Source organism: Pipistrellus kuhlii, unplaced genomic scaffold, assembly GCF_014108245.1.
Source record: "Pipistrellus kuhlii isolate mPipKuh1 unplaced genomic scaffold, mPipKuh1.p scaffold_m20_p_10, whole genome shotgun sequence".
NCBI classification, from domain to species: domain Eukaryota; kingdom Metazoa; phylum Chordata; class Mammalia; order Chiroptera; family Vespertilionidae; genus Pipistrellus; species Pipistrellus kuhlii.
In genome coordinates this window covers 39,122,968-39,146,494 of record NW_023425405.1, presented here as the reverse complement: position 1 = coordinate 39,146,494, position 23,527 = coordinate 39,122,968, and the positions used below count along the sequence as shown (strand labels likewise).

The following is a 23,527-nucleotide window of genomic DNA, read 5'->3' as shown; positions in this document are numbered from 1 at the left end:
TTTTATCTGATAGGTAGTCCTGAAAAAGCTTCATTAGACTATATATGTGCCACTCTACTTCGTTTGGCTCAGTGGACAGAGCATCAGCCTGCAGACTGAAGGGTCCTGGGTTTGATTCCGGTCAAGGGCACATGCCTGGGTTGCAGGCTTGATCCCCAGCAGGGGGCATGCAGGAGGCAGTCAAACAATGATTATCTCTCATCATTGATATTTCTCTCTCTCTCTCTCTCCCTTCCTCTCTGAAATCAATAAAAATTAATGTATAATATATGTGCCTTGTATATGTACCTTCAACTTGGCTATATTTTTTGAAACTGTGTTTTATGTTTTTCCACTACCATACAGACAACTGAGCTAATTCATACGAATAAAGAAAGTGGATTATTTAGTCAACTGGAGGCTCTTAGAGCTGAGTCAGCAGCTACTAAAGAAGAACTGGCCAATTATAAAGAAAAGGCAGAAAAACTTCAACAAGAGCTTTTGGTAAAATAATTAACATAGCTAATTCACTTATTTCTTCTTATCTTAATTATATTTCAAGGTATATTCTCTTCTATGAAAACAAACACAGATCCATAACTGAAAACTATAAAAAAATAAAAGCTTTGTGAATTTGATGAAAAGTTATTATAAACTTCATTGCTGGCATATTCTTGCTTCATTTTCCTTGGAATCTTTGTTAAGAAAGATGCTTTTTAACCTCCATTCTATTAACGAAGGAGGAGAAAGATAGATGTTAAAGCAAACTACCCCGTTTCCTCGAAAATAAGACAGTGTCTTATGTTAATTTTTGCGATGCGCTAGGTCTTAATTTTTCCATGAAGAAGAATACAGTACACATTTATTGTTAAATGAAAATAAAGGAAATTTATTACCTGTATACGGTATGGTAGTACGGTAGTTGTCAACACAAACCAGACAACTGAATCCTACAGTATCAAGAATTTACTCATTTATTCAAATGACAATCAGGTCATCATCTTCTGGAACATCATCATAACAATCCAATTCCTGCCAAAACCGGTTTGGCTCAGTGGATAGAGCGTCGGTCTGCGGACTGAAAGGTCCCAGGTTCGATTCCGGTCAGGGGCATGTATGTTGGTTGCAGGCACATCCCCGGTGGAGGGTCTGCAAGAGGCAGCTGGTCGATGTTTCTCTCTCATCGAAGTTTCTAGCTCTATATCTCTCTTCCTTCCTCTCTGTAAAAAATCAATAAAATACTGTATATTTAAAAAAAAAACAAACAAAAAAAAACAATCCAATTCCTGAATTTCCTGGTGAATTTCTTGTGACTCTATTTCTTTCAGAATCAGTGGACCAAATCTTTCATGTTTAGCCTAGGGAGCCTTATTTTCGGGGGGATGCCTTATATTTCACTCAGAAGGAAACCTGTAAGTAGGTTTTATTTTCAGAGGATGTCTTATTTTTGGGGAAACACGGTATATCACATGAGAACTAAAAGTAGAGGCTGATAAAAAGCATTTTCACTTTCTGTGGTAATCTGTGACCATGTATATAGGAATATATATGGAGACTGTGAATGTTTCTGAAAAAAAAAAATTTATTCTGAGGAAAATGAATATATAATGAAAATATTAGCCTGAATTATACCCTCCTCTCTATCCTAAATTCTACGTTTAGTATTTTATACTAAATGTTCTATGGTTCTATTCATTATGTTTTTAGGTAAAAGAAACGAATATGGCATTTCTCCAGAAAGATTTAAGCCAAGTCAGGGATCAACTCACAGAGACAAAAGAGAAATTATCCTACTTCTTAGAAAAAGAAGATGAGACTGAGGAACAAGAAAACAGAAATATCTGCATATTAGAGCCACTGCTTATTAAAGAGGGTACAAGCACCGCATCCCAGACAGACAGGACTCTCAGGGTAAACAGCAGCAACCAGACTCCACAAGTCCGTGTTAGAAATGCAGGAATCCAAATTGATTTACAAAGAGAATGTTCATCAGAAGAAGTTACTGAAATAATCACTCAGTTTACTGAAAAAATTGAGCAAATGCAAGAGCTACATGCTGCTGAAATTTTGGATATGGAATCCAGACATATTTCAGAAACTGAAACTTTAAAGAGGGAACACTATGTTGCTATTCAGTTACTGACAGAGGAATGTGGTACCTTGAAGGCAGTGATACAGTGTCTGAAAGCTAAAGAGGTATTTGGTTTTCATACTACCTGTTCTTCATCATTCTGTGTTTTGTTTTGTTTTTTAATGCTGTGGTTTTCAGAGAAAAAGAAATTTAGGATAATCTCTTCCTTATGATAAACTTACAATTTTAAGTCTTTCAATTGTGTAGAGTCAGATACTAACTTTCCACAAAGTCCCTGTGCAGATTTGAAACCTGGTGTTAATGCTCCTTAACTCATGAATGTTTCTTATTATGCTAATTTCCATGAAGAAAAAAAATGTAAAGCCTTGTTGTAAGCCATAGATAGTTTTGTTTATTTGAAAAGTGCAACAAACTTAATCGAGGGCTGTTTTTTGTTGTGTTTTTACTTTTTTACAGCTTAGAAAAAACAAAACTATTCATTGAGCCTTATTTTTATTAAAGCAAAGAAAGTTATGTGGGTTTTTTTTTTTTTTTTTCTCCAATTAGGGATCCTCAGTTCCTGAATTAACACATCCTGATGGTTACCAGACTAGAGAAATATGTTCTAGTGGTAAGTTATATAAATTTCTGGAAATTTGCATAGTGCTTGTTTAAAAAGTACTTGTTTCTTTTTAATAGTCAATTGTTGTTTTCTTTATTTTAGATTCTGGATCAGACTGGGGCCAAGGAATTTATCTTGCACAAAGTCAGGGATTTGACTTGACATCAGAAGGCCAAAGAGAAGAAAGCGAAAGTTCAACAGATTCATTTCCAAAGAAAATAAAGGTACTAAAAGACATATATCTTTTAGTAAAACTAAGCCAGTGTGGTTTCTATATTGAACATAATAATCTATTCAAAGTTATATAGTAAAATCCTCTATGGAGAGAGAATTTCACAACTAGAAGGAACCTTGGGGAATCTACTTAATTTTATTCGATATTTTACAGATAATAAAATGTATATTTGTATCAAGATTTTTTTTTTTTGAAAATTTTTGTTACTGAAATTGACATTTGCCAAGATTATTAAAGTGGTCTCAAGGACTAGAATTTATCTTCTACATATTTCTTTTGATCAAATTAGCGGCTATTGAATCCAAAAGAGCACATTAGATAAGTAGAAGGAATAAAGTCTTAGGCCATCTTACAGCTTTCCTCACCATAGGAAGGTGGTAGAATGGTGCTTCCTATTTGCAGTGGCTTTTCTAAATAAATCTAACATATATATAAATATATAAATATGCTTAAAATTTCACTGTCTGAATTTGCAGTCTTTGAAGAAGTTGTCATAATTCTGGCTTTTGGGTTTTGGTTTGTAGGGATTACTGAGAGCTGTTCACAATGAGGGCATGCAGGTGCTTTCTCTCACCGAATCTCCCTACAGTGATGGAGAGGACCATTCTGTTCAGCAAGTTTCGGAATTCTGGCTAGAAGAGAGGAGAGCGTACATCAGTACAATCTCATCTCTTAAGGACTTAATTACCAAAATGCAAGTGCAAAGAGAAGCCGAGGTACTCAGGAGTATTATGCATCTCAATAGTTTTATATGCTTTTTAGCTATCTTAAGGTGCTTTATGAATTAAATTGTTGTTTGTGATGTATTTTCACGTAAATTATTATGTATTATTATTGTAAATGTTCCAAGTCACATACTTGCAAATAAATTGACATGCTTCAGGCTTCTAATATTTATTTTGGTTAGTAGATAAATAGCATTTTTAAACATGCTTATTTGGAGCTAACTTTTATTTTTTTTACTCAGTCTCATGAAAACTTCTCAGACTGGCGAGGTGAACTTCTGCTTGCCCTGCAGCAAGCTTTCTTAAAGGAACGAAGTGTTTTACTTGCCGCATTTCAGACCGAACTGGCAGCTCTCGGCACTAGAGATGCAGCTGGATTATTGAACTGTTTGGAACAGAGAATACAGGAACAGGTATCAGAATGAAACTTGACATAAAGCTTAAAGGAAGGAATTCTTTTTAATAGTAAAAAAATGAATGATTGATTAATTTTACAATAAGTCAGAAAGTTAAAATTTTAGCAGGAGACACTAAAGAATATTTAGAAGAAAAATTACTACCTAAAGTGTTTTTATCTTATGTTTGAAAATGAGCAAGATTAAAAATTAATGAGCTAATCATCCTGCTTGGTAAGTTAGAAAATGAGCAACAAAATAGCCTAAAGAGATTAGAAGGGATATGAACAGTCAGTTATTACTACTGGCTGTGGTTAGAATCTGTGAATTTGCTATGAATACTGAGCCATTGCTACCAGGGGAAATAGAAGGGTCAGTTCCTGTGAGTCCCTAATCATGACATTTTTAAAAAAATATATTTTATTGATTTTTTACATAGAGGAAGGGAGAGAGATAGCTAGAAACGTCAATGAGAGAGAAACATCGACCAGCTGCCTCTTGCACACCCCCTAATGGGGATGTGCCCGCAACCAATGTACATACCCCTGACTGGAATCGAACCTGGGACCTTTCAGTCCGCAGACCGACGCTCTACCACCGAGCCAACCGGTTTCGGCGCTCATGACATTTTTGTCAACCAATTAATATATACCTTGTTTTATGTGGGTTTCTGTATAAAGACACTATATTTACGATATATCAATGATTCAATAACATTGAACCCATGGTCATCAACACTATAACTCATGCCTAAATGAAGCTTAACATATGTTTTCTTCATAAACTGCAGCTTTCTTGTGCTTAGGAACACTAGATAACTTCATCACTGTGCTGAGGGACCATTTTAAACAGCAGTATCACCAATAAAAAGCACAAAAGTGCATAAAACAGCACTAAATGGGTGGCAAAAAGGACACTTTAGTTTAGAGTGTAAGGGATGAAATAAGGCACAAGATCTTGTTTGACTTCAGCTAGGAATATGCACATCTGGCCATTAAAATTTTGAAAATTTATTTTTATTGATTTCAGATAGGAAGGGAGAGGGAAAGGGAGATATAAATATCAGTGATAAGAAAGAATCATTGATTGGCTGCCTCCTACATGCCCCACAATGGGGATCAAGCCCACAACCCAGCCATGTGCCCTGACCAGAAATCAAATTGTGACCTCTTGGTTCATAGGTCAATGCTCAGCCACTGAGCCACACAAGCCTCGCAATTAAATTTTTTTGCCATTGTGTGTTTGCAAATGACTAAAAAGCACCGTAAGTATTGATTTTGGGGTGACAAATACATTTTAGAGAATAGGCATATTCATAAATACATAGTCCTTAAATAATGAGGCTCAACTGTAATAAATAAAAAGAAGCTAGTGAAATACTCAAACTCGTCCAAATAAAAAAGAGCAGAAAACATCTCCTAACCCATTCTGTGAGGCCAGATTGCTCTGATTCCAAAACCAGACAAAGATATCACAAAAAAGCAGGTCAATTATCTGGTGATGTTAAAGCAACCAATGGGTAAATGGACAACTGGATAAATATATGTTCTTATTGAAGACAAAGAGTATCTAATAAATATATAAAAAGATGCTCAGATAAAATGTATAATATTATTCACACTATGGAATACTATATATAATATCGAAATGAGTGTGAAATAGGGCTACTTGTGTCAACCCATTGGTTTACCAACATATTAAGTGAAAAAGGCAAATTACACCAAGATAAATACAATATGATGCCAGTTATATAAAGCTTTAAAACATGCAAAACAGTATTGTATATTGTTTAGCTGTGTGTATGTAACATAATTGCAAAGAGTATGAAAATAACAAAACTTACGATTTATTATTTTTGACCAGGTGGTACAGAGAAGGATATATTCAGGGAGTTGTACAGAGGGGCTTTAATTGTATAGGAGCTATTTCTTAGGCTATATACATGGTTGTTTATTGTAGTACTAGTGGCCTGATGCACGAAATTCATGCAAGAGCTTGGCCCTCACAGCTGCGGTGGCTTGCCTTGCGGGGCTTTCTGGAAAGACATCAGAAAGATGTCCAAAAGGTTGTTTGGCTGCCTGGTCTAATTAGCATATTATGCTTTTATTATTATAGAGTAGGGGCCCAGTGCATGAATTCATGCACCTAGAAAGTAACTGTGGGTAGTGAGGCTGTGATGGGCACTGAGCGGGTCTCAGCCCATCCTCCGTGCCCCCACCTGACCCCTCCCACTGCAGCCCCCAGTTCCCTGTCTCCTGCTACCACCACTCCCATGCGCTAATGGCGTTGGCCCCGCTCACACTTGCTGATGATGCGGAGCAATTGGGGCTGGCACCAGCAGCGGCTATAAATGGCAGCTGCTGCCCTGATCTCCCCTCAGGAGCAGGGGGAGGTGGAGAAGCCCTCAGGGGTGTTTGAGGCTGGCACTGGGTGCTAGCAGGGGGTGTGAGCACCGGGTGGGACAGGAGCAAAGAATTTTCAGTAACCATCAGAAGCTTGCCCCGATGACAGTGAACGGTGCCCCACCTTGGTCTGGTGCCCCCACTCACCTGTTCCACCATCCTGTCACGACCCACCATGTTCCATGCTCTGCCGCCTGCTGCCAGTGTTCACCATGTTCCACGCCCACCCTCTGGTGGTTAGCGCACGTCATAGCGACCATTTGTTCAGTTGTCCTGCAACTCAACTATTTGCATATTAGGATTTTATATATAGATACCCCGTGTTTTCTTGTGTGTCGAAGAATTTCAAAATAAATGTAAAGATTAATAGCCAGAAGTAAATCCTAGCATGTGTGTTCCATTCATTCATTCTTCAGAATTCCTGGTTGTTAATTTTATTGTCTTTATAACTCCCTTCACTTGATTTTTCATTTGGCATTGTTGCAGGGTGTTGAATATCAAGCAGCTGTGGAATGCCTCCAGAAAGCAGATAGGAGAAGTTTGTTATCTGAAATTCAGGCACTGCATGCTCAGTTGAATGGTATAAAAATGACTCTGAAAAGAGAAAAAGAGAATGATCAACCAAGCCAAGGTATGCTGTGTGACATACTCATATGATGACACACAGGTGAAAATACTTCCCGTTGTCTCCCTCCTTCTTATTCAGGGAATTAAAACACATGTTTTCTTCTTCACATTTTGTTCTCATTCTCATATCAGAGAGATAATCTACATTAATTACCCTAGGAATTAGAGGATTATACAGTTGGTTTTAAATGCATATATATCTGCTCATATAGTATAACAAATTAAATGAGTATCTGTGGAAACATCACCCATGTCAAGTATACCAGAAACCCCTTTCCCAAACTCACACTCATCTAGTAACTTAGAGGTAACCTTATCCTGATTTTTTGTTTTTGTTTTACTACCTATTTATATCTTCCTAAACCATATAAGTTTAGCTTTTTTTGCTTTTGAACTTTATCACTCTGTAAATACACAACACCCGCCCCCCCCGCCCCCGTGCATGAATTTCATGCACTGGGCCTCTAGTATATAATGAGGTAATATGCAAATTAATCCTCATCCCCTCACAAGATGGCTGCCTATGACCAGGCTGGGGGGGGGGGGGGTTCTTTAGTGAGGGACGACCAAATGACTGAACAGCAGGCTACGTGGGACAACCAGGCCAGTAGCGGGGGGCAATAAGAGGTGACGGCTCGTTGGGGGGGCCAGTTAGGGGCAACAAGGCCGGTTGGGGGGGGGGGACAGTTGGGGGCAACCTAGCCAGCAGCAGGGGGCAGTTAGGAGTGACCAAGATGGCAGGGGGGGCAGTTAGAGGCGACCAGGCCAGCACACAGAGGCAGTGAAGGGCAATCAGGCCGGCAGCAGGGAGCAGTTAGGGGCAACCAGGCAGGCAGGCTGGTGAGCAATTAGGAGCCAGCGCTCCAAGATTGTGAGAGGGATGTCCAACTGATAATTTAGGCCCTATCCCTGGCATTGGGTCTAAACCAACAGTCGGACATCCCCCGAGGAATCCTGGATTAGAGAGGGTGCAGGCTGGGCTGAGGAGACCCCAGCCCAGCCTGCACCCTCTCTGAATTTTGTGCACTGGGCCTATAGTAGTCATATCTGTCATTGAAAAGCCAAAGATTATAAATATTTCAGAGAAAATTGGTATAATAAGATCACAAATTAAATATATCCTTTATATTAAGACATAAAATTAATTGAAGATTATTTTTAGAGAATTGATTAGTATTATTTTACTTAAGTTAAATAGAACACCATTGAGCTATATTTTACATACATATATATTTATATATGTAGATCCTGAGCCTCTCTAAGAAATAGTTTTAAAAGCCTGAATTAACATGACTATTTTCTAAATTCAAGTTATTTCTGTCTCTTAATATCAGTAATAGGAATTTTAATATGAAGTGATGAGCTGTAATAAATGTTTTAAGTTAAAAATATTTTTATGGTAGAATAGAGAAATAAAAGAGGAAAGTAAAAATGACCTATAGAATTTCCTAATCTTAAAATAATGACTGTTAATATCCAGGTAAATATTTCTTCAGACCTTTTCAAAGTGTATATGTATATAAAATCACATTTTCCACAAAAATTGGATCCTGATGCATATTTTGAAACTTATTTGTTTATTATACCAAGGGATTTAAATAGTTCAGTTTGTTTTCATTGTAACAGACATATAGCAAGGGTTTGGTTAGTTTTAAAAAAAAAAATGATTCAAATTGGAGTTTGGACTTCCCACTTCTCTAGTAAAGTTCCTAGGGACTATCTGCAAGGACGGCTGACGTTGTAGTCGTAGTTACTGAGTAATTCCTGTAAGTACTTTGTGTGGCAATCAAACTTTTGGGACTGTAATCTTTTCATTTGCTTTATAATAATTGCCTAGATTACAAATCAGTTTTTAACAAAATATTTACAAACCAGATATGAGTTGCTAGACCATATTTTAAATGTTAACAATTTTCCATATAGAACTCCTGGAACATAACATCCAGCAGAAGCAGTCTCAGATGCTGGAGATGCAGGTGGAGCTCAGCAGTGCGAAAGACAGGGCTGCCGAGCTGCAGGAGCAGCTGAGCTCTGAGAAAATGGTGGTTGCTGAGCTGAAGAGCGAACTTGCACAGACTACGCTGGAACTGGAAACAACCCTTAAGGCACAGCATAAGCACCTGAAGGAACTGGAGGCATTCCGGTGAGTCAGGCTTCCTTATAAATCTGTGTTGTGTGAAGAAAGTGGAACTATTTTGTCACAGGCATTGCACAGATCTTACAAAAACATAACATTATACACACACTATGTTTAAATACCATGAAATTTTGTTAACAGAATAACTCAGTGGAAAGGAAAACTCCAAATATTTATGAGTAATAAACTCATGATTATGTATTGGCATATTCTCTACTGTGGCTTCCATTCTATTTGAGATTTTTTTTATATAAAGTATAATTTTTGCCTTTATTTTATTTATTTGACCAACCAATCTGAAATGGCATTTATGATCTCAATAGAATTCATGGTTCAGCTGACTAATATATGCAAAATGCTTTAAAAGATAATGCTTGTAAAAAGAATGTTCGTTAGTGTAAATACTGGGATACTCTGCTTGCAACGAACACATTCTGAGCGCAGTCTTTATTTTGAACACTGTTTTCACACACACACACAAAAATACATACCTCCCATGTTTAGTTTTGGTAGAAGATAAGGAAGAATTTTTATTAATATTATTTTGTAATAGTAAATTGTTCTCCATGGTAAATAACTAATAGGTTTACTACTAGAAACTGTTAATTTGGGAAATGAACCACAGTCAACAGTCTTCAATGGTTTCTATTTTCTTACTAACTAGTGTATTATATGCCTCCACTTTTCACTGAAAGCAGTACTCTCTCTTCCTCTCACTATAGAGTAGTTTTATGAAAGTGTATTTGTCTCTCTGATTTAGGTTGGAAGTTAAAGATAAAACAGATGAAGTACATTTGCTTAATGACACATTAGCAAGTGAACAGAAAAAATCCAGAGAGCTCCAGTGGGCTTTGGAAAAAGAGAAAGCCAAACTGGGGCGCAATGAGGAGCGGGATAAAGAAGAACTTGAGGTATTGTTATCTCTATCTTTAAATATCTATGGAAAATCCACAACTATATATAAAAGAATCTGGAGACTTTTTCTCTTTCTAAAATATCAATTTTGGACTCTCTATAATTTGTTTGCTCTAAACACTATTATAATGGTATCTACACTGTACTAGGAAATGCTAGTAGTGTGATGCTTTTTTTGTTTGCTGCATCCAAGGATGCATACAGACTGTTCTGCAACATGTGTTTTTGAGAATTTGATTAGTGCATACACAATTTGATAAAAAGACAGTCATGTCAACTTAATGCAAAAAATGGTTTAGGTTCCCATTTTCTCCTAGGGAATGGGAGCAGCGATACTTTCCTGGCAGCAGGATGCCATATTTTAAGAAAATTTAAAATGAGTCCCTTCACTCTGGGCTCTGTCACAGCCTTGCATAGCTCTCTGCTCAAGGCAGGTGGTACTGCATGCAGTGCCCACTTTAATGGTAGCCCCACTGGCTCAGAGCTCTTCTGCCCACATAGCGCAGTACTCCACAGTGCTATACTAAATCTCTGTAGTCAGCCTTTCTGCCCTATTACTTTTGAGGGTTATTGTTTAATGTCCACCATGGTAGTCTCCAGGCATAGCAAGTTCTCTACCTGTCAAAGGCATGTCACCTCCTTGGGTACTATTATTATTTTGTATCATTCAAAATTTGCATAGATTTTGAGTAGTTTGCCCCTAACCCTGATTTTCCCTAATCCCTATTATTTTTAGTAAGTGATATTGGAAAACACAAAGTTTTTCAGGAACTCTTATCACATTTTATCAGAAATATTTGTATTTTTAAAGGTTATTGTCATTAGAAGAAAGGTATCCTGCTTCATATTTAAACCAGATTTAGTTAATATTATGAAAGTATTATTTAGCTTAATTATTCTTTGATGAAAATCACCTAGCTGTTCAAATAATTATGCTCTAACCAATGAAAATTTAAGTTAATAAACCGAATAATCAGTGCTATTAATCAGTACTGCCAACTTAATATTAATGAAAGCACAATTGTGCACTTATATAAAGTATTTTTAATAACAATAATAAATTTTTAATATCACTTTCTCCTACAAGGATCTGAAATTTTCACTTGAGGGTCAAAAACAAAGAAATATTCAGCTGAGTCAACTTTTGGAACAACAAAAACAACTACTAAATGAATCACAGCAGGAAATAGAATCACAAAGAGTGCTCCACAATGCCCAGCTGTCAGAAGAACGGGGCCGAAACTTAGAGCTTCAAGTACTTCTGGAATCGGAGAAAGTTCGGATTCGGGAAATGAGCAGTACCCTGGACAGGGAGCGGGAAGTGCTCGCACAGCTGCAGCAGCACAGTGATGACAGTGGGCAGCCTCGGCCCCTGGTGCCCTCCGAGGACCTCCTTAAAGAGCTGCAGAAACAGTTGGAAGAAAAACACAGTCGCATCGTAGAACTGTTAAATGAGACTGAGAAATACAGACTGGATTCTCTGCAGACAAGACAGCAAATGGAAAAGGATAGGCAGGTTCACAGGAAGACGTTGCAGACAGAGCAGGAGGCCAACACTGAGGGACAGAGGAAAATGCATGAGCTCCAGTCCAAAGTGGAAGATCTTCAGCACCAGCTGGAAGAGAAAAGGCAACAAGTTTATAAGTTAGATCTTGAAGGAAAGCGACTGCAAGGAATCATGCAGGAATTCCAGAAACAAGAACTCGCACGAGAAGAAAAGCGAGAAAGAAGAATTCTGTATCAGAATCTTAATGAGGTATATTGACACTTTGTCTTATAATATTTTAAAAAAGAATATTGCAGCCCTTTGATCATATAATTTTGATATTGGATTATTTAAATAGCTATATACAAATCACTTTAAAACAAAATCTATAGAAGTTTCTTTGCAGTATAGATAATGCAGCAGATCCTCAAATAATACCATTCCATTCAACTTTGTTTTGTTATAACATTGATGAGATGCCATTGGAACTTTTATGAATATCAATTAGCCTATGGTAAAGTTGGTTTTGTTATATGTTGCTTCACTTAAAGCCACAGAACCTATCCATGACATTAAGCAAAAGTTTACTGTAAATTGTGTTCCCTTAAGAAAGAATGCTGTTCATTTATAATTATTGCTTTTCCTTTTCTGTCCAAAATTGCTAGCCATCCACATGGAGTTTAACCAATGATCGAACTAGAAATTGGGTTCTTCAACAGAAAATAGAAGGAGAGACAAAGGAATCAAACTATCCTAAACTGATTGCAATGAATGGAGGAGATACTGGCTATAATCATGAATTAGAAATGATCAAACAAAAGCTTCAACATACAGCTTCAAAACTACAGCATCTAGCCCAGAAAGCCTCCAATCGGTGAGACCTTTCTGCCTGGCCTTTGGAAAGAGCATTCCCAGACAGGCTGCACAGCATCTGCCCCTCACTAGTGGCTAGTCAAGGGTGGAGAGTTGAAATTTTAAAGTGAATGCCGGTTTACATTAGGAGGTGATATTTTCTAACAGAACTCATACACCTGAAAACAAATATGTTAACACCTTGACCAGGGAGCGAGAACACGTAATGTAAAGGAGAAGCTATCTATGAGCACAGTGTTGCCCAGTCCATAACATTTGTGCTAGTCAGCACCACTAATTGAGAAGATGTTTTCACTTTTTGTCCTTTTCTTTTTTTGAAGACTGCAGTTTGACACAGCAGATGATGAAGATTTCATTTGGATTCAGGAAAATATTGATGAAATTATTTTACAACTACGAAAATTAACTGGCCATCCAGGCAAAGAGGTATGGCTTAGAAAACTCTGTACAGTATTGAGAGCAAAGGTTTAATGGAAATATGATTTATTTGAAACTGGCACCATATTTTCTCAAGAATTTTACTTTTATCTTTTCATTTATTTTCAATAATAATAATGTTTGCCTCCGCCCAATAAAAGGTACTGAAAGCTTGAGGGGAAATTAACTTTCATTATCACTGTAGAATAATTATGTTGGCCTCTTGTATTATGATAACCACGTTTCCTGAAGATTAGTCTGGGTAGTACTCTCATCACTCGATGAATGTCACTGGGTCTTCACAATTGAGTGATCTGGTGAATCTTTTCAGCCCCTATCTTTCTTGACCTCACTGTCTTTGTGGCATTTGACACTTTTTACCTCTTCCATCTTAAAATCCTCTCTTCCTTATTTTTGTGCCAGTATTCTCTCATTCCATTCTTTCATCAGTCACCTTCATGAGTTCCTCTTCCTCCTGTCCGCATTCATTTTTTTTCTCTAACTACAGCTGTGGAAGCTTACTCAGTTATGCAGCCTGAGTTTCTCACTAGGCTTATTTACTGAACAGATACTTACATTGGGCACCTACTATGTGCCGGTGTTATCCTGGGTTATGGAGATATAGTAAGTAAATGCTTCCCTTATGGGGCTTATGTTCTGGTGGGCCGCCTTTGTCCTGTGGTCCAGGTTTATATTTTTTGTTAGTTATTAAACATCTCACTTTGGGGAAATGTACTCCATAGTGACACCTTAGGAACCTCACAGACACATTCCTTTTCCTTTTCTCTTTCCTGTCCCAGCCCCGTTCAGAAAGCTGAACGTTACCATAGACCACCTTCCTTCTCTGTACATGCACATCCCAGCATCCATCCATGCGCCCTTCGTCATCCTCTTCATGCAGGCCTTAAGCCTTTGTCACCTAGACTGCGGCATTAACTTCCTGATGCGCCTGCCTCACACCAGGATCTGTTTTTTGCTAATCTAATCTACTTTGCACACTTTTACCCAAGAAACCTTTCTAACCTGTAAGTTTTGTCTATGGCATGCTCATGCCCAAAGCCTTTCATGGCTCTCCACTGCCTACGTTTTTAGTTCTGTTATTCTTAAATGAAGGCAGTCTTTACTCCAGCCTTCCCAAGCAACTGTAGATCCCTAAAACCAGCACACTCTTGCTCAAGCCTTTGTGCCTTTACACATGCTGTTCCTTCTGCTTAATATATCCTTCCCTGTCTTCTTTCCTGCCTGGAAAATTCCAACTTCCCATTTAAGGCTCAACACGAGCACCACTTCTTTATGAAATCGCTGTTCTCAGTGCCTGTCCGCATTTTGTGTATATTATTTACAAATGTTTGTGCTATGCAACCTTATGCCAATTTATCTTTCTAGCCTGCCTTAGTGTCCCCAAATACATCTTGTGGCTCATTGACTGAAAGACTACTGAGACAAAATGCTGACCTGACAGGACATATCAGCCAGCTGACCGAAGAGAAGAATGATTTAAGGAACCTGGTTATGAAGCTGGAAGAGCAGATCCGATGGTATCAGCAGACAGGAGCTGGCAGAGATTATGTACGTCTGTTTCTTCATGGCCACATATTAGAAGTAGTGCAGAGTGACAGTTTCTGCTACCTAGTTTCAGTTTTTACCCCTGATAATGTAGAAATATTAAGTATCTGATTCTTAGTAGAATCTTTGGAAATTTTTATAGGGGTGACAGTAATAATAATAGCTGTTCTTTATTGAAAGCCTTCTCTTTGCCAGATTTGGGGTTTTATACATTCAGAACCTCTGTTTCTACGCCCAGCCTTAATGTAAGAAAACCGAAGTCAGTGTAGTCAAGCCAAGGTCAACTTAACCACAAAGCCAGATACTATGGAGCAGCAGCAGACACCTGTTAAATGTTCAAATTTGAATTCTGCCCTTGTCAGTTATATATCAGTTATTATGTTCATAACGCAAGTGGAAAATGTCACTTAGTTCTGTGAATTTTTTTTTGAATTTTTTTCATTTTAAACTGCAAAATAAATTGTTAGCTCTGTCTTTATGCAACATAAAGATAGGGAAGACCTCTAAGACAGTTGTGCAGTCAAATACACAATAACACATCTGCACAGCTTCTGTAGGGCTCCACTTCCTGTGCATGTGCCGTGTGGTTTTTCCCCGTTTCTCCGGTGTACTATTTTAGGCTCAAACTCAACATTTGGACCCAGATGGTCCATCTATTAAGTCTCTAAACATTTTTAGTTACAAAGTTCTGCTAAATCTAAACACCTTTTCTGGAGCTAGACTCTCATAAGGCTTTTCAGTTGTAAAGTTAATCTGCTCAGCAAACGACCATGTACTTAAAACTACTGTATACTCTTTAGTGACAGTTGAGATCAGCTTTTAATGTTCCTGTTTGAGGTTGAAAAGTTGAGAATTCTCTATCTCCCATAGCAACACCTTTAATATGTTTAAATCAGGATTTTCTTATTCTTAAAAATCAAGTAATTAGGCTCTGGTCTCTGAAGTCTTCTAGGTTTTCATTCAGTGGTGGTGCCAACATTGAAGCCATCATTGCTTCTGAAAAAGAAGTCTGGAACAGAGAAAAGTTGGCTCTTCAAAAATCCTTGAAGAGGGCCGAAGCCGAAGTATACAAACTGAAAGCTGAACTGAGAAATGAAGCTTTACTCCACAGTCTGAGCCCTGACCCTGAACATGCCACTCTAAAGGTCGGACACCTTCCATCTGAACGCACCAACGCTGTTCTCTGCTTTTGCTTGTTCATCTCTGATCACCCTTCATTCTGCAGACTGAAATTTAGGTGACACTCAGGCTGTCTCTCTCAGTCTCTCTATTCAGTTTTTGTCATGAGCACAGGTGTCTTAGCTGGTCACAAAAACTTTGTGGTTAGGCTTTATTAATGGTCACAGTTGGCAGCACCTGAGCTTGTGGTCCTCCTTCCTACAACCTCATCCTTAGTAGACCACAGAAAAATACCATTTAACTCCCAACAAAAACCCTGCCACTGTCAATGTAGATCATCATCCTCTCTAATAAAGGGGGAATATGCTAATTGACCTTCGCACCATTGCCAGGATGGTGGCAGTGCCCACAGCCAATAAGGAGGGAATATGCTAATTGCCTGTCACATTCTCAAAGATGGCAGCACCCACAGCCACAAGATGGTGGCACCCAGTCCCCTCAGCCCCATTTGGGTGGCAGACGGGCCTGGCTGCTCTGTGCACCTGCCTCCAGAGTCCCCCCACCCACCCCCACCCCCAGTCTCCCCAGCCACCCAGGGCTGGCCTGAAGTGCAGGCAAGCCTCGGATGGCGGCTGCCCAGCCTCCAGGGCTGCCCAAGGCTCAGGTAACCAGGGCCAGCTAAGGCTTGTGCTGCCAGCAGTGGCAGCAGCAGAGGTATGATGGGAGCTTAGCCTTCCGCTGATCGCCTGAGGGCTCCCAGACTGTGAGAGGGGGCAGGCCGACTAAGGGACCCCCCCTCCAGTGCATGAATTTTCATGCACCGGGCTTCTAGTGCTCTATAAGATGGTAAGCCCTCTGAATAGCCTCTCTACTGACTATTAATGAATATTGTAGTAAAACTACTCTAATCGGTCAACTTAAAATACAAAACAAAAAGAAAGAAAAGTGTTTGGAATGGTTATTCCAACTATGGAATGAACATGAATTTATGACTCTTCAAGGGATGGCAAATGTTAATGAAAAAGTTAAATAGCTTAGTGACCATAATAATAAAATAGCTCTGTACAGTTAAATGTAAAAACTCAAGACGATAATTGAATGACAAAAATGTTTGCAATAAATGTGGTGAATAGGGGCTAATATCCAAAATAAAAAGCATAGACTTTAAGGTTAATATTCAGATTCCGCTGAAGTGTAAGGCTAGGGTCCCTTATTTTTACTTTCAACTTCGCTGATAGAGAACAGGGATAAAGTACCTGCCATTCTACTACCACTAGTTCCTTAATTTTTAAAAAAATATATTTTTATTGATTTCATAGAGGGAGAGAGAAAGAGAAACATCAATGATGAGGGAGAATCATTGATCAGCTGTCTCCTTCATGCCCTCTACTGGGGATTGAGCTCACAACCCTGGGCAGATGCCCAGACCCTTCAGTCTGTAGGTTGATGCTCTACCCACTGAGCCAAACTGGCTGATGCCCACTAGTTTTGGTTTTGTTTGGTCTTTTAATAAAATATAGGTCATCTTGCCCTAGAGAACAATTTGAATAACTTCTTGATAATGTCTTTATATTCTTCTCTTCTTTAAATGTAGAGAATTTATGGTAAATACCTGAGAGCAGAAAGTTTTCGGAAAGCTCTCATTTATCAGAAGAAATACCTGCTGCTGTTACTGGGTGGCTTCCAGGAGTGTGAAGAGGCCACGCTGGCTCTGCTTGCCCGGATGGGCGGGCAGCCGGCCTGCACGGACCTGGAGGTGATCACCAACCGTCCGAAGGGCTTCACCAGGTTTCGGTCAGCTGTCAGAGTGTCCATGGCAATTTCGAGGTGAAGTACTTGAAAACAAATCCATTTCAATAGACTCTCTAAAGGGATTGTTATTTTTAATCTCTCTTTTCTCTGCCTGTATGCTCCGTATAGTCATGTGGTATGAGACATGTCCTAAAACATGCCTGCTTTTTTCTCAGTTTCCATCTTTTAGCAGGGATACCTTACGTTGTCCTCTCGAGACCATGGGGAAAGGGCCCTTTCCAGATGCAGACAGCTGGTGACTCGGAGCTGGCACATCCGATCTAGACTGTCTTTTTTTTTTTTTTTTTTTTTTTCCTAAATCTGAATAAATCCTTGAACTCTTTCCCACATATAAATAAGTGGTGGAAGAGGGGTTGGAAAAATTACTTAGGTTGTGACATGCACTCATACATACTTTTGAGGCCCAGCTACAGAAAGCCCTAACTCTGCATTCAGGCCAGATATGAGTCGTTGGGCTCTGCTACTGCCCTCGTCCCTCTCTCTAGCAGTTCCACACTAGGGTCACCAGTACTTGTTCTGTGTCTGATTGGAGTGGAGTTAGGACCTGAGTGGTGTATACGCAGGCCCTTTTACTTCTGGAGAAGTCAGACAGAACAAAAGAAATTTGATTTTCCAAGTGTCCCTATCTGATCACATCTGATGCATCTCCAGTGGTACAGCCCTATATATATATATAATATATATATTTTTAAATCTATATCTTTTTTTGAAAAATATGACTTAGAATTTTTTTACTTTATTAAGGTATTACGTATGTGTGATTTAGAATTTTTTAACTAGAAGCTGTCTGAGATCACATAGCCCAGAATGTCATTTCACAGATGAGGAAACTGAGACAGGGAGATGTTGCTAAGCCAATAGTAATAGAGTTTGGATAACTAGCCAGGACTCCCAAGTCTCATCCATATTGATTCTCTAAAGAGAGCTCACATTTGACCTATTGATGTCTCCATTCTCCCTGCGGCTGCTACTCCACATTGTAGACATGTGGTTCCAGTTCTCTCCATCACTTTGTGCACCTTGTACAGAGTTAAGTGCTAGGAGAGGCCCTGAGGAGAAGTCCTAATCCCTGCCTCCATCCCCAGAGACGGCTCACGTCCTAGTGGGGAAGACCAACATGCCCGTACATTAGAATACGCTAAATGAGCGGTCTCAGGAGCTAACCATTAATTTTTATTAGAATTGGGGAAGTCTCCTTGAAAACCACCTGCCACTGGACTTCATTCTACCTCCCTCTTTTTGTTTTCCTCTTATATGTTCATTGTCTTTTGACATTCCTAAAACTGAGCCTTGAAACTGATTGGAATTATGAAATCACAACTGGTGCTTCAGAAAGCTGGTCAGGCCAGGGCGAGGCAGGCAGCAACTTGCTGCAGCTGGTTCTTGACACTGCTGCCCTGATCCTGGGAAGGCCGAAACTCCTGTCATCGCTGAACAAGGCCTCCTCCTCCAGCTTTCCCAGCTCAGCTCACGCCCTGACACCTTAAGGGTCTATTCCATCTGCCCTTTTAGTCTCCATTCTTTTCTCCCCTTTTTATTACTTCTCGCCCTTTCTTTGCCCATCCTCTTTTCTCTTTTCAACTTTTGCTCTCCATCTCTTGTGCCCCTCTGACCCCTAAAGCCAGACCTGATGTGGTCCTCACCAGAGACCTTTGGTGCCTCTGTCCTTCTGCTCCAGTTCATTTTGCCACAGGCACAGGGGGACATTTGCATCATTTTAGATTAGGCAACCATGTGATTTTGAAATTGTTCTGCATTCATCTTTATATGTGTGACTTGATTTTTGTGCAAAGTGTATATTTATACTCTCTACATTATAGATAGTATGTGAAATTTTTTCTGGGATCTTTTCTAGAATGAAATTTTTGGTTCGACGGTGGCATCGAGTCACAAGTTCTGGTTCCATCAATATTAACAGGGATGGACTGAATCCAGGTGAAGTCAAAATAGAATTTTTTTCTCCTGTTTATGATTGTCTAAAATTACTGCATGTGTAATACCGTCCAAATAATGTTGTTCAAAGATGGAGAGAGCCCTTATAACTCAGAGCTGGGGACCTTGTATTTTAAAGAATGGTAATGGCTGGTTTTTGAGGAATACTTGTTCTGCACAAGGCCCTGCTTTTGCCGTGTAGTCTCCCTATCCTGTGATGTGGGTGCAGTTACTACCGTGTTTCCCCGAAAATAAGACATCCTCCGAAAATAAGACCTACTTACAGGTTTCCTTCTGAGTGAAAAATAAGGCATTCCCCTGAAAATAAGGCCCCCCCAGGCTAAACATGAGAAATTCGGTCCACTGATTCTGAAAGAAATGGAGTCACAAGAAATTCACCAGGAAATTCAGGAATTGGATTGTTATGATGATGTTCCAGAAGATGATGACATGATTGTCATTGAATAAATGAGTAAATTCTTGATACTGTAGGATTCACAGTTTGTCTGGTTTGTGTTGACAACTACCATACTACCGTACCGTATACAGGTAATAAATTTCCTTTATTTTCATTTAACAATAAATGTGTACCGTATTCTTCTTCGTGGAAAAATAAGACCTAGCACATCTTTGGGAGAAAAATTTATATAAGACACTGTCTTATTTTTGGGGAAACGGTATTATCACCTTCCAGATGGAAAACTGGGGCATGAAAAGCATGGTCATTTGTCCCAAGTTACCCAGGAGCGAACATCGAACCCTGACAGTTTGGCTCCAGAACCCATGCTCCTTACCACTGCATTTAAGGTTCTGGTTCAAGATTGGATTGCTAAAAAAAAAAAAAAAAAAAAAAAAGCGGGTTGCTCTTCTCAGCCATATGGACAAGTTTATGGAGTGAAGTTTTTACAATTTAGCAATATTCAAAAAGGTTTCTGAGTTTACTGATAGGTTATATAGTAATGATTGATAGTTGAAGTTACTTCTCTCTACACCTAGAAGGGGAAACAAACATCAGGGCTCAACATTTCAGGCATAAGGAGAGGCGAACACGAAGTTACAGACACACAGCAGGACTCTGCTATGTATTGCTATTAAGCCACCTGGACATTTTCTCCCGGTAGCTAAGCATGAGCACCAGAGAGAGAGGAAATATATTTAGTATCCTAAGCCAAGTGTTTTTGAAATATGAATCTAAGCTTATATTGAAACAGCTGAAATTTGTATCATAGTGAGTTCTGTGTTAGTAAATCTTGATTTCAACTTTTTATAATAAAATCACAAGAATGGCTTGACTACATTAGTCTAATATTTTTTTACCCACAACCTCTTTTCCCCCTAAACCATACATACTCAGGCACCCTTTACCTCACTCTAATTAATACTAAGTTTTTTAAAAAGAAAATATTTCAATTAAATCATTTATTTTCTCTGAGCTATCGTTCTGGATTAGCAGAATTGCTCGTATTGAAAGGTCAACAAAGTAACATTTCCACTGCTGTTTCTCTCCTACAGCAAGAACAATTGAAAATAACTATAAATAGGAGATAGTGTAGTACAGTATAATAATCTTCTGAGTATTCATCTGTGTTGTAGAAACTTTTCAAGAGCTTGGCATTTCTTTTGAACAAGGTATGTCTGGGATTGCTTTAGGTGCTGAAAAGACTGACCTGTTTTATCATTCTCCCGGTGGACTGGAGCTGTACGGAGAGCCGAGACACACTACATACCGCTCAAGAGCAGATCTGGACTATCCTAGATCTCCTCTTCCATTTCAAAATAGGTAAGAATTTGATAAAACTTGCCTAGAGTAGTTAAATATACTGATAGAAAAAGGCAAGTGTTAGGGCTTTGACTTATTTTCATTGAAAAAGCTAAATGTATCTACAGGAATATATGATTTGTATAATCAAATTGTAACTGGTTTCCAAAGGTATAGGAAACATCTGATCAAGTGTTATTTAGTAAATGCTGTGGATTAGGCATTGGGAAACGAATTGACTAAAATTGATAGTCTATGGACACTATGAAGAAACCTCTCGAGGCTGCAAGTCAGATGCAATTAGATAATATACTCCATTTATTGAGGACCTTGTGGCAGGCCGTATACTGCACATTATTGTGATGACTTCACAGCTGCTGCTTTACATTTAGTGAGGCATTTTTTTCACTTTACAACACAAACGCAGAAGATACAGATCAGGCCATGTACAAGTGGTCTGCCTTTTGAGAGACGGTGGAGGCTGGTGGGGAAGTTACCTTGTTTCTGGATAATTTAGGTTCATGTTTATATTTTGGATCTCATAGGTACCCAGGCCCTCCAGCCGATTTAAATCCTGCTTCCTTAGCATGTTCTCAGCTTCAGAATTATGACCCTGACAGAGCCCTGACAGATTACATCACCCGGCTGGAGGCACTGCAAAGGCGCCTTGGAACTGTACAGTCAGGTACTCGCAGCTTAGCCGCAAATTGGCAGCACCACGCTAGCCAGTGGGCTCAATGGTTAAGTGTCACCGGCACATTGAAGGGTCCTGGGTTGCAGGTTCTATCCCTGGCCCTGGCTGGGGTGAGTGGGGGGACAACCTATTGATAAGTCTCTCATATCAATGTTTCTCTCTCTCTCTCTCTCTCTGTCTCTCTCTGTCTCTCTCTGGGTGGGGAGATAAGAGGAGCAAGCAAGGACTAGAAGCATTTAATGCAGCCATTATTCATAGGAGGATCTTGTGCTTTTATGTTTGATTCATAAAACCTATACATTTAAAAAGACTATAAAAATTACCTTTTATTTCTCTCTGCTCAAAAATACAGAACCTGCCATAGTGACTTTTAAATATATATTCAAAATCTCTTCAAATCTCTTCAAATATGAAGAACTTTTTAAGACTATAAAAAGCATTATTTTTAAATGGAGGGTAATGGTAATCTGCCCTTCATGAACTATTTAGTATGGTACAGAGAGCAATCTAATTGGAAATCATTTACATATTCTGGTTTCCTCTTCTAGGTTCCGCTCATTTTCATGCTGGCATGAGAAGATAATCCTTTGAAACATCATGATTTTAAGCAAACTCCCTTTTGTAAACCAATGGTTCTTTTGTGCTTTTGTATTGCGGATATTCAGTGGGACCAACACGAACACAGCTTATGATTGTACACGAAGCCCAGCCAGTACATGAAAGCAAACTGGAATTTGTACATATAAGCATTGTGTATGTACTCATGCACAATAATCGTTCAATTACATGTGTATTTGTGGAATGCTAATTTAAATGGTTAAATTATAAACCTGGTGTATTTATCAAATGGGTGAAAAGATTAAACTTTTGCATATTATGACACTGCTGAATGTGTAGCTTGAGGTGTCCTGCACTTTTCTTACAAGGCTACTGAAGTTACCTGTTTCTGCCTAATATATTTGCTACTGGTGATGATGACAGATATCACTTGTAGAGACCTATTTTTGTATAATGGTAGAAGTTTTGAATTTTATGGGGTATTTTGTCAAGTACTGAAATAAAAATGACTTCACCATTTTAACCACACTGTATTTGAACCCTCTTCATTTTTAACTAAGCCATAGTTCTTGGTGCGTGTCTTAAGTCCATTCCAGCTGCTCTAACAAAATGCCATAGACTGGGTGTCCGATAAACAGAAATTTGTTTTTCACAGTCTGGAGTCTGGGAAGTCCACGATCAAGATACCAACAGATATGGTTACTAGTGGGGCCTGCTTCCTCATTCATAGACTGCTATCTTCTTGCTGTCTCATATGGCAGAAGGGGCAAGGGAGCTCTCTGAGATCTTTTATAAACGAGAGCAAATAAAGAAAAATACCAATATAGCTTTTAAAAATACCAATGTAGCTGTCCATGAGAGATCCTCCGTGATATAATCACCCCACAGATTGTTTCAACAATGAATTTGGGGGTGGAGGGAGACACATTCATTCTGCAGCAGTGCATATCACCTCATTACTTACTAGAAATATGTAGGACTTGAGAGATTCAGAAAGTTGTCCTAATCTTATAGATACTATTGGGGGTTTTCTCTCCCTCTATTGAGGAGGAATTTTGCATGTGTTTTTTTTTTTTTTTCAACTTTACACAATATAATACTAGAGGCCCAGTGCACGAAAGTGGAGCATGGGTGCAGTCCCTGTTAGTGAGGGTCTGGTGTGGAAGGGCAGGTCCCAGCTGACCTCTGGGCCCTGGGCAGCAC

General features: G+C 39.0%; 1 protein-coding gene across 15 annotated transcripts in view; it reads left to right on the top strand.

Moving 5' to 3' along the window:
- Positions 1-22,852, top strand: part of AKAP9 (A-kinase anchoring protein 9) — a 114,700-nt gene extending 91,848 nt beyond the window's left edge. For 11 of the 15 annotated variants that reach the window (XM_045578447.1, XM_045578445.1, XM_045578449.1 and 8 more), the window contains 19 exons: positions 346-483; positions 1,687-2,175; positions 2,618-2,681; positions 2,775-2,896; positions 3,432-3,623; positions 3,875-4,045; positions 6,916-7,060; positions 8,980-9,199; positions 9,954-10,104; positions 11,196-11,864; positions 12,260-12,468; positions 12,788-12,893; positions 14,271-14,453; positions 15,395-15,595; positions 17,164-17,396; positions 19,237-19,316; positions 20,964-21,093; positions 21,618-21,757; positions 22,315-22,852. In XM_045578447.1, the coding sequence (XP_045434403.1) occupies positions 346-483; positions 1,687-2,175; positions 2,618-2,681; positions 2,775-2,896; positions 3,432-3,623; positions 3,875-4,045; positions 6,916-7,060; positions 8,980-9,199; positions 9,954-10,104; positions 11,196-11,864; positions 12,260-12,468; positions 12,788-12,893; positions 14,271-14,453; positions 15,395-15,595; positions 17,164-17,396; positions 19,237-19,316; positions 20,964-21,093; positions 21,618-21,757; positions 22,315-22,349 (3,678 nt within the window). In that variant the 3' untranslated portion in view covers positions 22,350-22,852. Of the gene's footprint in view, positions 1-345; positions 484-1,686; positions 2,176-2,617; positions 2,682-2,774; positions 2,897-3,431; positions 3,624-3,874; positions 4,046-6,915; positions 7,061-8,979; positions 9,200-9,953; positions 10,105-11,195; positions 11,865-12,259; positions 12,469-12,787; positions 12,894-14,270; positions 14,454-15,394; positions 15,596-17,163; positions 17,397-19,236; positions 19,317-20,963; positions 21,094-21,617; positions 21,758-22,314 lie in introns of those variants that run through there. The other 4 variants (XM_045578452.1, XM_045578450.1, XR_006740979.1 and 1 more) reach the window with 4 other exon arrangements.
- The last annotated feature ends 675 nt before the right edge of the window (positions 22,853-23,527 follow it).